This window comes from Mustela nigripes, chromosome 2 (assembly GCF_022355385.1).
Source record: "Mustela nigripes isolate SB6536 chromosome 2, MUSNIG.SB6536, whole genome shotgun sequence".
NCBI lineage: Eukaryota > Metazoa > Chordata > Mammalia > Carnivora > Mustelidae > Mustela > Mustela nigripes.
The window spans coordinates 52,832,713-52,846,906 of NC_081558.1; the positions used below are offsets into that span (position 1 = coordinate 52,832,713).

At 40.6% G+C, this 14,194-nt stretch overlaps 1 protein-coding gene across 3 annotated transcripts in view; it reads left to right on the plus strand.

The window, feature by feature from the left end:
* The window catches only part of ATG7 (autophagy related 7), a 258,133-nt gene that overhangs the window by 67,683 nt on the left and 176,256 nt on the right, over window positions 1–14,194 (plus strand). For all 3 annotated transcript variants that reach the window (XM_059390338.1, XM_059390340.1, XM_059390339.1), the window contains 2 exons: window positions 1,363–1,478; window positions 5,968–6,043. In XM_059390338.1, the coding sequence (XP_059246321.1) occupies window positions 1,363–1,478; window positions 5,968–6,043 (192 nt within the window). The remainder of the gene's footprint in view (window positions 1–1,362; window positions 1,479–5,967; window positions 6,044–14,194) is intronic.

Here is a 14,194-nt window from a genome sequence, read left to right on the forward strand (position 1 = left end):
CTCATAGACTGCCCATGCGTCTGCAGAATGGGGCCGAGTCCCATAAGATTGTCAGATTTAGCAAGTGAAAATACAGGATTCCCAGTTAACTTTGAATTTCAAGTGAATAATATTTTAGTATGAATTTGTCCCATGCAATATTCAAGACCTGCTCATATTAAAATAATATTCGTTGTCTATCTCAAATTCAGATTTATCTGGGTGTCTCTTATTTTACCAGTAGGAGAGGGGAGAATACTTTAACCTGATTGCTCATAGTGCAAGGTGGGTCAAATGTGAAAGTGCTCTGAACAGCAGGCAGTACACTGTGCAAATGTAAGATTCTGTGGCGTTAAAGCCACCACACAAGGCACAGTCTGTAGGAATGGTCTTTTATCAGAACAGATAATCCCTTCTGGTGAAACAAAGCATAGGCGTTTCTTTATGCTTCCCTTCGTTTTCCCCTTCTTTAAAAACATGTTCCTTAATAATTCCTACCTCTTTTGGATGACTGGCTTTTATGGCCTTCCTGTATAAAGAAAAAAAGATAAATATTCTCCATGTGAAGAAGGATGACTTGATGATCTTCATCAGAGGTGTTATAATATACAGCTCATCCTCTTACTTCATCATTACCAAGAAGTAGGATTAAGAGTCAGTTGCAACAAAGTTGTATCTGTTCATAAGGTGAAAATTTCAGAGTCAAAATCAACCTTAACAACCTATTAACTTGCCTAAAGTTGGAAGATTAGAATTTCTTTTATTGCACTAATGAGGGCTTGTGTTTGGAGCCATGTTGTAGCAAAAATACTTGTATTTCAGCCCAAAAATCACACTCAGTGTGACATGATGTCCACACTATGAGAGGCACACAGGAGCTGAGGACTGCAGAAAAGGCAAATTACCCCACACCACAGGCACTCTGAGGCATTGGCTTTGTTAGAATGGCAGGGAAGAATCATTTGCATTATTCAGAAGATTATTCCTTTCTGTGTGTTCCTCAGTTACCAAGCACAGTGGGGTTGATTTGAATCCGTTAAAAGAGAACGTGACAAAACTCCATATATGGGGCAGCTAGGACCCAATCTTTGATTTGTTCATTACTGTTATTCCCTTTTAGCAAATTACCTCATTTCGTTACCTAAGTTGTATATTTTGTTTTTCTTGGTACTTCCAAGAAGTGATCTTATTTGAGGCTGAATGTTCTTTGCCCACAGTGAGCAAGTGTCTGGTTATCTTATGTAGCTTTAACATGGAGGCGGACGATAGTAAGCACTATTATGTAGTGCTTACCTTATGCTAGGCACTGTTCTAATCACTGCTTCAGACAGCACAGTTGAGTGGACTGAAACTTTGAGCACACATCAATGATTTTTCCTCTAGTCAACCAGAGACCGGACCTTGGACCAGCAGTGTACTGTGAGCCGCCCAGGACTGGCCATGATTGCAGGAGCCCTGGCCGTGGAATTGATGGTTTCTGTTTTGCAGCATCCAGAAGGGTGAGTTTACTCTGTAGAGATGGTCATTTAAACAAAGACAGCTTGGCCTTTTCTCAGCCTGACTCTTCTGAGAATTTTTTTCTTCAAAAATACAAGGTTGAAAAACCCAGTCTGATTCTTTGGCCTGGGGGAGCTTATTTTGTGATCTTTGGGGCTCTGTCTCTGCATCCTTTTGGAACTGAACTCTCCTAGAGTTATTTGGTAACTGATGAAAAGGAAAAATAAACATTTTGGTGGAGACCTTAGGGACCTTCATGCTTTTATTCTGTTAGTAGGTTTTGATCTCCTTAGCCCTGAACATTTGCAAGGCAATACATGAATCACATGTGATAGAAATTGCATTGGGCTTTATGTAACATCCTCGGTGACTTGACCAAATGGGAGTTTATTTTGCTTATGCAGCAAGAAGCCTAGAGGCAGGCAATCCAGAGTTGGTACAAAAGCTTTGTTAGGCCATCGGGACTGAAGTTTTCCTTCTTACCATTCTCCCAGATACTGTCAGCTTTTCTTCCTTATGCTTGCCACCTCCACCTCCAGTACTTCTTCTGTGTTAAAGTTGAGAACACCTGTCAGCTCAGTTGAGGCTGCTCCCTTTTAAAGAGCTTTCTTGGAAGACTCACCCATTGATTCTAACTCCTATTATCATGTGGCCACACTTTGCTGCAAGGGAAACTGACAAATATGGTTGTTTTATCTGGGCACATTACCTCCTGAAAAAAGTTGTGATGAGATAGATGTGCAGAATGGATGTTGGGTTGGCAAACAGAAGTGTCTGCTCACTCATTTTTTTTGGATTTATGTATATATTTTAAAACCCCAGAAGAAATGTTTGGCATTTTCCTTTTTTGTTACTTTTCTTTTCTTTTTCTTTTTTTTTTTTTTTTTTTTTTTTTTTTTATCTTGGAGCTTCCAGCCAGGGCTGTTATCCTTCTGCCAGAAGAATGCCCTTTATTATTTCCTTTAGGAATACTAGTGACAAGATACTTCAGTTTTTGTTTGTCTGAAAATGACTTTGTCTTCATATTTGAAAGATATTTTTGCTGGGTATAGAATTGAAGATAATAGGGGTAATTTTCTTTTAGCACATTGAGAGTATAGTCCTATTATCTGTGGGTGTTTTTATTGTTGTTGAGGACTTGGTTGTTTAACTCACTGCTGCTCCTCTGATACAGTTTGTTTTTCTTCCTCTTTCCCTGCCCTTAGTTACTTTTAAGGCCTTTTCATTGTCTTTGGTTGTGAGAAGTTGGACTGTGATATACCTAGTTATGTATTTTTCCTGGTTGTGTTCTCTAGTGCTTCTTGAACCCATGGCTTGATGCCTTTCCTCTCGTGTGTAAAATTCTCAGCCATTATCTCTTAAAATATGGCTCCTGCTCCTTTCTGTCTTCTTTCCTTTTGAGTCTCTAATTGCATGTCAGAATCAACGTATGCCCTTTTATGTATTTTTCAGTATTTTGTCTTTCTTTGCTTTAGTCTGCCAGTTTGCTTTTGGGTTATCTTCCAGTTTGCTAATTCTTTCTTCTTCTGTGTCTAATATGTGTTAAACCATTCACTGAGTTTTAAATTATTTTATGTTTCAGTTATAAAAGTTCCATTTGATTTTATTTTATACATTTCCTAATCTCTGCTGAAATTGTGATTTTGCTCTTTTTCATTCCTTAAAAACATTTAATTATGTTTTTCCTTTTAATTCTTATAAGGTATCTCCATTATCTGGATCTCCTGTGATTCTGTTTCTCTTGCCTGTTGGTTTTGTTTTTTGTTTATTTATTTTTTGACCTTGACCTTGGCTTTTGGTTATGTATTACCTCCTCTAGTACCTGGTATTTTTTTCTTTTTTTTTAGACAAATCATTTTGATTATGGAAAATTCAGACATATATGAAAGAAAAAGTATATGTAAAATAATAAACCCCATTGTATAGACCCCCCAGCTTCAGTGGTTACCAACATATGGCCCATCATCATTTATCTATACTATTATCCCCATTTTTTTCTCTTCCCACTGGCTTATTTTAAAGCAAATCCAAGATGTAGCAATTCATTCATAAAAATATATCTTTTTAGTAAAGATACTTTACATATAAAAATAAAAGTAATTCCTTCATACCACTTCACAACCAGTTAGTTTTTCAATTTCCCCAGTTTCTCAAATCCGCTTGTTTTTTTTTTTTTCTTGCTTGATTATTTTTTACGATTAGACATTAAAAAATTGCCCAGATGATGTTATTTCCATTTCCTTCTGGAAAACTGCAAGACCAAATACATTAGTAGTCCTGGAATACTTAAGTCTAATTAGGGGTTGTCTATTTCTGGTTCACTCTTATTCCTAGAATGTAACCCCCATTGTTCCCAGTCCAACACCTGGAATATTTTTCATGATTCCTCCTTATTGGCAGACCTCAAACTCTAGTTTTTCCTTCCAGTCCATTTGTCTGTCCATATAACTCTTCAGCTTCTGGATTCCTCACTGCTTTTTGAGGTTCGTAATCACCTTATGACAGAAAGTTGCCCTTGAGAATGCTGTTTTGAGCTCTATGGGCTTCTCTCCTCTCACAGATCTTGGCTCTGCATTTCTTCCCTACTTGGGTAGCTGTCATGCTTTCAAACAAAAGTTTTAATACGAAATCTAGCTTTCTGTTTGTTTTCAGTGGAGGGTTGGTCGTGACTACCTAGCCTACCGATGCCATACCACTTTTTAAAAATATATTTTTTAATTTATTAAGCACTCCTAGTATACTAGCTTGCATGTGAGATTAGAGAAGTGAGTGACCTGATATGTTTTGTTTCAACTGGACCTTGGCTTTATGGTACTCTATATGATTACTATACTATACTGTATATATGTTATATTAAAGATACAAAGCTTAGCATGATTGTGATCTGGACACCCTATCTGCTCCAAGAAAGAAGCTCTTATGTAATGACCTATAAAAAATATAATTTATTCATCTTGTAATAAATAGAAGTGAGGTAAAATTAAATTAATTTCAAGAATAGAGCCAGTAATTTTAAGAAAGAAAGAAGGAAAGAAGAGATGAGAAAGGGGTGGAGGAAAGAAAAGGAAAGGAAACAAAGAAAAAAGTAAAAGAAAAATGATTAAACAGTTTAAGATTCTCTCTATACCTGCTCAAGGGTCTGCTGCCAGGTGTCAGCTAGCAGAATGAAGTCAAATGGATTTTTACACCTAATTATCTGACAAATACACTGTAATTTATTTTGTTTGTCAGATGCTTATATATAGTGCTTACCTTGTGCGAGGCACTGTTCTAATCACTCTGCAAGAGTAACTCACTTAATCCTCATAGCCAATCTATCAGGAAAGAATTATTACCTGTCCCATTTTTGAGGGGGAAATTGAGTCATAGAGAGGATAAGTTGCGGGAATTCACAAAGCTGGTAAGTGGTATATTTGGGCTTTCACCCAAGACAGTGTTGCTCCAAACTCTTTTTAATCATCCTGCTATGCTGTTTGTAACACAGAAAGGAGAGAATTGAATTTTTGAAAGATTTGTTTTTCTAATTCTCATAAAATAACATTGAATATTCTCTTTATTCTATGACTCAAGAGTTTTTCTGCACGATTGAAAAGATGACCTCTATATAATATTGGTAGAATGCATAGTTAGTCTAGGTATAACAGAGTTAAATGAAAATAAGCAGCTTTCTTCTTCTTCTTCTTTTTCTTCTTCTTCTTCTTTTTTTTTTTTTTTTTGTCTTCCTCTCATCTTGTCATCCCTCCGCACCCCCCCGCCTACCCCTGCCTTCTAAGTGTCATGTGTCCTCCTGACAGGGTGTTTCTGGGATAAATTCTTGGAGAGCCGATTCTGCCATTCCTTGACACTGCCCCCTCAGTCTGTAGTGTTCGCCCTGGTTGTAGGCTGAAACCAGGTCCTGTGTCACATATCTTCTGTGCCATAAGGAGACATCACACTGTCATTCGGGAAGAGTGCATTCATTCTCCTGCCCAATTAATTCCTCACTGTTCTATCTCCTTCCTCCATTTTTGTAGCATTCATATCACCTCAAGAAGTTAAGGTTGGCAAGTTTTCCATTTCAAAATTTCAGTACAAAAATGTGCCCATGTTTTTTTTACAAGACTATCTCAGAGTAAGGGAGTTAACAATCTGCTTAGCATATGCCAAACATTGCACTTGGCAGTTTGTCTAATTTATTCCTAATTTATTCCTCATAATGGTCTTATTCCTGTTTTATAGTTAATGGACCGAGAGCACAGAGAAGTTAAGCAACTTTCTTGTGGTCACAAGCTCTGGCCTTTCTGACTTCAAAATTCAGGCATTTTGTGTGTGTGTGCTCTTCTTCCTCTTTCCCTCCCATGGAAATTAGGTTTTTGCTAGTTCGTGCTTTCTCACAAGGGACATTTTTGGTTATCCTTATAAATCTCACATGGCCCCCTTCCAGATCATCCTCATGGGTCTTAAACCTAAAGTTTTATTAGACGAGTACCTGTAATTGTTTTCTTTTTTCAGGGGCTATGCCATTGCCAGCAGCAGTGATGACCGCATGAATGAGCCGCCAACCTCTCTCGGGCTTGTGCCTCACCAGGTTAGTGATTTGGAAGTGAAGTCATAATTTTGGACCTGGTTCCAGTGGTACAGGGGGAACGCATGTGGGGTCACCTCATCATACCATCATCAGTTCAGCCCACCTTCTTTTCCACCCTCTTTCTCCTCCAGCTGCTTTGAGTTTCGGTGGGAATGCTTTAAGACTACCTGGCAAGTATCCCATTTTGCAGGGATGGTGAGGAGGAGAAATTGTAAACAAGCAGCATCATCCAGAGTCTTGGATGCATTTAGCATGTTGACTGGAGATCTCGTAGTGAAGAAGCTGCAGCAAGAACATACTCTGGAATTGGCCAGACGACAGTTTAAATCCCAGCCCTTCAGTTAATTAAGATGGCCTTCCTTGGCCAAATCCCTAAACTTGTCTGAGCCCTTGTTTGCCTGTCTATAAAATGGAAACAGTAATACTGCCCTCGTGTGGTGGTTGCAGAGATCAGAAATGATGGGTACAAGAGTGCTTGACAGTGGTGCCTGGCGTGTCATAGGCCCTTGGTGAAGGATGCTGGCTATTTTTGTTGCTGTTCTTTATTATTCAGTCCCTAGCCACATAAAAAGCCTTATGGGCATACATGGGAAAACCATTAGAAGTGTCAAAAAGTAGGGCTTCTTTTCAAAAAAAGAATCTTAAGTATGAAGAAGATCCTTTCCATAAGAAGGAGAGAGAAAAAAAATGAAGGAATGAACATTTCAAATTCATGTTGCCTTGTCACTAGTTTTCGTTACTGTGTTTTTGGAGGAATGAAGATATTTTCCAGTCTTACTTTCTGGAAGCCATTTATCCAGGTGCTATCTGTGTATTTCTGTGTATAAGAGGAAGGCTGTCTCCACACAGAAAGTGGTGACAGTGCCCGCCAGTCCCATCTGGGGGTTCTGAGGACAGGCTCACAGCTGAAGACAAGAGTGGGGTGGCCCCTCAGCCCACATTGGTCTCCCCATGCCTCCCCACCTCCTGCTTCCTGTCATCTAGGACAGCCCTACCATTTTCCAGTGGACGGTTTGAATCAGAAGAAGGAAAATTATTTGCCCACAGTCATAGAGAGGTAGTGGATGAACCAAAACATGAACCTAAATTTGGCACGCCTACTGGTGCTCTTCGTGAGGCATTGTGAGTGAAACTTTCCCGGCCTGCCCATGGGGAGTGTAACCTTCTGGTCGACACTCCAGCCCTCTTGCACTAAGTCGCCCGTCAGACACCGTGTGTGAGGTCACTTACCCTCTCAGAGCCCCTTTCCATATCAGTAAAAGCAGGTGCCTTACCTGGTGTCCAAGATTGTATCTATGATGAGGCTTTGCAGACCATAAAACACAGTGCAAATGTGGCTTTTCCATTCTGTCTCACACAGACTGTGTGCCACTATGCTGCATTTATTTGACATGAATATGTTCATCTTTCTACAGAAACATTTCAGACAGAACCCAACAGACACTGTAATAACCTTCCATCATAAGAAAGCTGTCTTCTGGAGCCGACCTCTGCTATTTACGCTCGAATCTCGTTCGAATCCCTATCTACTTCCCCTCTTCACATGTCTCTGTCCCTCTTTTCTGACCTTGAGATGTGCCCTCATCACCCTTACAAATTTCATACTGAGAAGGGCCTTAATTAAATTTTCAGTCATGCCCCTGCACTTCTCTCCTTCTTTAAGTCCTTTATGTTAAATCACCACAGCTGTAGTTTTCTTAGTGCCAAGGCCAGAGGGCAAAACAGTCTCTTTATAGAAGGGTCCAGTGTCAAAATGCATGTGCCCATGTTTTTAAAGTACTATGGCAACTAATCCCTCTCAGCGTCATTTACCCCCATTGAGCTTCACAATTGTTTGTCATTCACCAACTCTTCTAGTTCTTTTTCCTCATTTTCAAATGTCTGAAGGATTATTTTGGTTGTTGTCCATCTCTTCATTTGGTCTTTTCAAAGGCTAAAGAATAACCCAGCCATATATGGGAAAAGCCCTGTGCTTGTGTGTGATTAGTTGCTTACATTATTTCAAGTTTCAAGCCTTTATTTTTAGCTACTATCTAAAAAAGACAGTGGAGAAAGAACTTTAAAATTAATCAGGGTTGTGTGGTTCCTATTTATAGGCTTTAAATTTCTTCTTCTTTTTCTCCTTTTTTTTCTTAAGTGGAGTGAGTCCATTTATGCAACTCTGTTTTGATTAGGGGAACATCGTTTCCACAAAAACACTGGGCTGTGTTGCAATGCCCTACTGCAGACTCAGCACTTCCCTCCTCCTCTTCCTGGCTCTCCAGATTTCCTCTTGTAGAAGAACTTGGTAAACCCCTTTGTGTGCATTGCATACAAAGAACGACCCTATGAGTTCCAGAGGCTTTTTTTTTTCTGTCCCCCAAGGAGATTGTGTTAATTGGCCCCTGTGGAATAAGCTGTAGTAGAAAAGTGATCGCCCTTGGATAGAAATGGCAAGCCCCCCCCCACCAGCAGCGCATTATGTAATCTGGAGAAAGTTGCTTAACTTAGCCTATGGGCTCTGTATCTCTTGCTTTCCTTGTCAGATCAGGGAGGCCTGAAGATGACTTAGTTGATCTGCCTGTGGGATTACAGGCAGATTTTGGCCCATACAGAGGTTGACCAAGTGCAGGAAAGGGCTTGATTAGGCCTTGATATTCATAATAGTCAGCCTGAAAATAACCTGACTGATTTTGAAAACTGTGAAAACACCATTTAAAGATAAGAAACTAGGCTTATGGGTTTATTCTTTTTAAAAAGTGGCCCAGTGTACATGGATGGGGTTCTGCAAGCAGCCAGCAATAAGCATAATCCTCTTTCTGTCTGTATAAAGCTCATCAACTCTTACAAATTGTTAAGTATACAACCTGAGTTATCACAAAGTAAACACAACTCATGTACCCAGCACACAAATTAAAATAAAATGTTCTCAAGCATCTCTGAAGCCCCCGTCATGCTTCTTCCATTTATTGTCACATCCTTCCTACACAGAGGCAAGCATCGCTTGACTCTGGACACTGTGGGAGACTTTTGTCTAATTTCGAACTTTCTATAAATGAAATCATATACTATACTACCATACTTTGGAGTTTGGCTTCTTTTGTAGAGAGAACTTTTTTATTGCAGAGCTTAGCATAGTATTGTTTCTTCTCTTTCCATCTAATGGGATCCTAAAAAAAAAAAAAAAGGCTTTTCTTGGCTCCTGGGGTAGTGGCTGAGTTCCATGAGGTCAGACCCTTTTTCTGGTTCTTTGGTGCAAGGCACAGCTCAAGAGTTAGAAAATGTACGGGTCACTCCTTATATCTCTAGGAAGTTGGTTTGCAGGTTCATGAGAGATCCTGAATGTGATGGAAATTGGCAGCCTGTGGAGCTGCTGATCATTTGACTGGACCTCCCTCAGAATATGAAAAACAAGGTGGCAATACAACAGTCCTCCAAACACCATGGTCATTAATCTAGCAGTCAGCTTTTATCCCACTTGTGGACCAGGCAGTTCACATTTTTTGTCTTTGGGTGAATGTACTCTTGGCTCTCAAGTACTGATGAATAAACACCCTGAATGTGTATGCCATTCCTAGGGGTTTGGACTTGCCAACCCCATGGTTCTCTTGGGCTCTTGAATTCTTTATTTTAATTACTTTCAGAAAAGCAGAACAAAGGTGGAACTAGGGCAGAACCCTGAGAGAGACCTGACCTGGGAAACCTCTGAGACATGTCTGAGATAGAGCTTGGGTCCCCTACCCATGCCTTGGGTTGCTAGTTATCTGGCCTGTCTGCACAGGCTATGCCCCCACAAATCCTCAGGCCTTTTTAAATAAGCTCTCTTTACTTTGCTCAGAAATGCTTATCACAGTGTGCCTCTAGGGGTATGGATGGACTGACTGCTGAGGAAGGAGATTAAGAAGAAAAGCAATAAAAGCCCATTTCCTGAGCTGTAGCCCAAGAAAGGGAGTCTTCTTCCCCTCTGGTTCTATACCCTTCCAATAATGATAATGGGAATGGCAGGAAAGACAAATAGTCTAAATGTCTGCTGTTTCTCTATCAGATGTTCTGGTTTGTGACCTATCCATCCTTCCGTTCAACCATCCCTTCAGCAGATGATTGCCAAACACTGTGCCAAGCACCATGATTCCGAGAAGTTCAGTAACTGACACAAGGGCACCCAGTATTTATTTCCATTTGCTTTTGGAATCATCTAACTCGGTGGATATACCCCCAAGCCATTTGGATGTGGTGGAACTTCATTCCAGAGGGAGGCCCTGATTAAAAGGAGGGATCTGGGTACAAAATCTGACAATATCTGTGCTTTCTGTGTGGGGCCCTAGAAGAAGAGAGGGTGATAGGCCTTCATTGGTGCATGACAGAGGGGATGAATTACACATAGTGCAGAGTTCAAATGTGTCTTAGAGAGCACCTCTTGTCCCTGAAGACTTGGGCATAAGTTTATCCATCCAAGGATGTTATTTGTGCCTCCCGAGTTTTGCTCACCTGATGAGTCCATCCTGTTTGAGAGGTCCCATGTGGGAGGCAGCCTGTAATCTTTATGATCATATAGATCCAATTAGAATTCTGGGTTTTCTTCTTAATTACATTTTAATCCATTCATTCTTTAGCTCCTTTTACAAAATATTTGAAACAGCTCTTGTCACTTGTTAGTGTGTGGCCTTGGGCAGGTTACCAGTTGTCTCTGAATTTCATGTTTCATGCCAGTAAAATGGGGATAATTATATAATAAACTCCTGGAATTAATATACAGGTTATATCACATTTACTAAACACTAGCACAGTTTGGGGCACATAAGGGATACTAGTAAATGTTGGTTTTATCTTTCTCTTTCACTTTTAATTAAAATGGTTAAATGGAACTTCTATGCTCTTCTAAATAGGGAGTTACAAAGAATCTCCATAAAACTCTGGAAGCCTTCCAATGAGTACATTGGGAAGGACTGAAAAGATTAGCCAGCACCATTCTGCAGGATTTTTCTAAGAACGTTGCTGTCTCATGTGCAGCTCAGTCCTTCCGTCCCTTGGTGTCCAGTTCACTTAAGGAGAGGAGGACCATTGGTAGTCATCGATGCCATTGTCTGAAATGAGGGTGACTGTGCCGTGCCTGGGGTGTTGCAATTTCTCTACTCCCCATTTTGGCATTGATTTTCATTAAGACCCTTCAATGTCCAAAGTTTATCTCTTGGAGTTTGGAGTTTGTTTTTATTTTTTGTTTTATTTATGCAAACTCCAAGCTCTTGAAGTTGCCGAGTCTGCTGGAAACTGGTGTGAAGTCAATGCAGCTGGTTCAGTTGTGGCCACACAGTGCCTGCTCAGCGTGGGCACTTTGTGGGCATTGGCTCTCTGCTTCCCATAGAGGCAAGGTGGGCTTAGAGCTCAAGCTGATTTTACTCAGTTTTGCTGTACACACTGGCAGCAGCAGCCCAGAATGGAAGCAGCTCCTTTCTATTCCTGATCTATTGATTTTGTAGCCAATGAGGCATAAAGGACTGAAGATAATTTTCATTCATTCACCCAGGCCCTGATAGCTGCCTTATAGGTATTGAGTTTTTGTTCTTTGCAGGACTTTTTGTTTGTTTTATTCCTGTGGCCTTCTTTTCCTTGCGTTCTTTCTTTTCATCTCTCCCGTGCTCTGCAGCTCTCTTCTCCAGGCTTTGGAGCCAGAATGAACAAAACTCAGATTCCTGGCTTTGCCACTGGTGATTGTGGAACCTTGGGCAAGCCATGCTACTTCCCTGAGAAAGTCACAGGATGATTGTGAGGGTAGATAGAGATAAATGAGCAAAAATATCCAAGAGCACAGGACACAGGGATGGCACTTAATAGTGCTGTCCTCCCTCCCTTCCCATTTTCTACATTATTTCAGGACATGCCTTCCCACACAGCTTGCAAGGAGAGGAGAGAGCAGCTGTTTATGCGGAAGGGGTAAAGGAGAGGGGTAAGCACTGTAAGGGAAGCATAGGAGAGGCGGAGAAGATGGGCAAGAAGGGTGCTTGGTGAGTTTGAGGACCTGCAGGGCTTCAGGTGTGCCTATAACACAGGCCTGGAGAAGCACGGGGGATGGGGTGGAGGGGAGGCAATCAGGATCCAATAAACTATTTAAAAGGCTTGGATCCTCACCTCAGGGGCCGCGGAAAGCCAGTGGAAAGTCATGAGCTGGACATAACATGGTAAAATTTGGCTGCTGCCTGAAGAATGGACCAGAAGAGATCTGAGCGGGTCTGGATGTAGACTTGGAGTCAGCTAGCCTTTAAGAGGAAGACAGCCCAATCCAGGGGTTCCCACGTCTGGCTGTGCCTCATGAGTTACCTCAGGAGCCATTTCAGAATCAAATTTCCCGTCCCTCTTCAGATCCACTGAGCGACAGCCTCCAGGGATGTTAGGCATTTGAGATCCACAGCTTCAGTCTATTTAAAAAGGGTGTGGGGGGTACTTCTTGGTGGCATCCTGTGGGACAAAGTACATTACTCATCAAGTTAACACAGATCAAATCCTGCTCTTTGAACTTGCTTTTGAGTTCTGTGCTTCCACCAACCCAAGTTCTATTTCCAAAAGGACCCTTGATACCTTGCCCCAGCCCACACCTCCAGCCCAAGCAGGTGTTCTTGCCAATGAGTCTGTGGAGCTAATTAGGCAAGGCACAGGTGTGTCTAATGCCTTGGGGCTGGGACCACCCACTGTCCTGCTGGGAGGGCCAGGAGGAAGGCCAAAAAGAGTTTAAAGGCCCTGCTCTTGTGGCTTTTTCATATCTCCTGCCAGTTTGTTTGTCTGTTTCTTTTCTTCTTGGGAGGGGAGCTTGTCCTTCTTTCAAGGCCCTGTTAGCCAAAGGCAAATACCAGCAATACCTTACTAGTGTTTGACAATGGGGATTTCAACTCAGTTTGGGCCGCTTTTGTCCTTGATGGGGCCTGGAGACTATGAGTGCTAAGGGAGCCAAGAAACCACAGCTAATTTTATTTCTTCTAGGTTTTGTCATTCCTGGGTAGACTTTTACATATTCAGGGGGTTTAGCAAAGATACATTGTAGAGCGGGTTTGTGCATGAAATATTTTTGTTGTTGTTGTTAGAAGGCAACACAGGAAGCTGATGCCGGAGGTTGTTTTGAGGACAAGGGAGTTGAGGGCAATAGGAACTTACACTTTTCATTTTGTGCCTTTCTGTACTATTTTGAAAATGTTAAGATTAGAAAGAGGTATAATTTATATAATATAATTTAAGTGTGCATTTCAGTGAGCTTTAACAAGCGCATACACATATATAACCACCACCCCAAGTGAAATGTAGAACATCCCAATGAACCCCAAAATTTCTTTTTTGCATTTCCCAGGTAATATCCTCACCTTCAGTCCCAGGCAACCACAGACCTACTTCCATATGGGACATCTAAATTTTTCCTTATTCTTTTCTGTTTTTTTTTTTTTTTTAAGATTTTATTTATTATTCTTTTCTGTTTTAAGAGGGAAGAAATTTAATGTAAATTTAAAATATAAAATGTGTAGGATAGGAGGCAAGGTTTAGCCCATCTAAGGAATCGCTCTTATTAGCCCCAAAGCTAGGTATAGAGGCATGTGTGTTTATAAAATCGGCAGTTTTCCCCTCTTGGTGTTCAGAGGAGACCATTTAGAAGGAAGTTAAATATTTAAATATTTTTTTAAAAAATGTGAAAATGGGAGTAAACATCTTTTTGGAGCATGGGTTATTTTTTGTTGTTTGCTCTTTTGTTTTCTCTCATGTGCTTAGTGTTTATTTCTAGGTAGAGTTAAAATTTTAAAATAGCTGTTTAATGCCTACCCTCCTGTACAGAAAGATTGACAGCAAATATTAGTATTAGAATAAGAGTTTACAATAAACTGTGTGCAGTCCCAAAAGTAAGAGAATTTACCTTGAGCAGTGTCAAGAGTCCTTACTTTTTAGTTACTGTGTGGATGGAGAAATGACTTTAATGTCATTTCATAAAGGCTTTTCATTTGAATGTTATTTTAGATGTGGGCAAAATTAGGTAGGTGTGGTAGTGCTATTTTTAGAAAACGTGGAAAGAATGAGAACTTTGCTAAAAGCTTCCATCTGTTTTCTGACCTCTAACAGGTGACGTTGAGTGGTATACAGCAAACTACAGGAAGGTGTAAATAAGTTTGGTAACTGAAAGCTCCTGTTTCACAAGTTTGC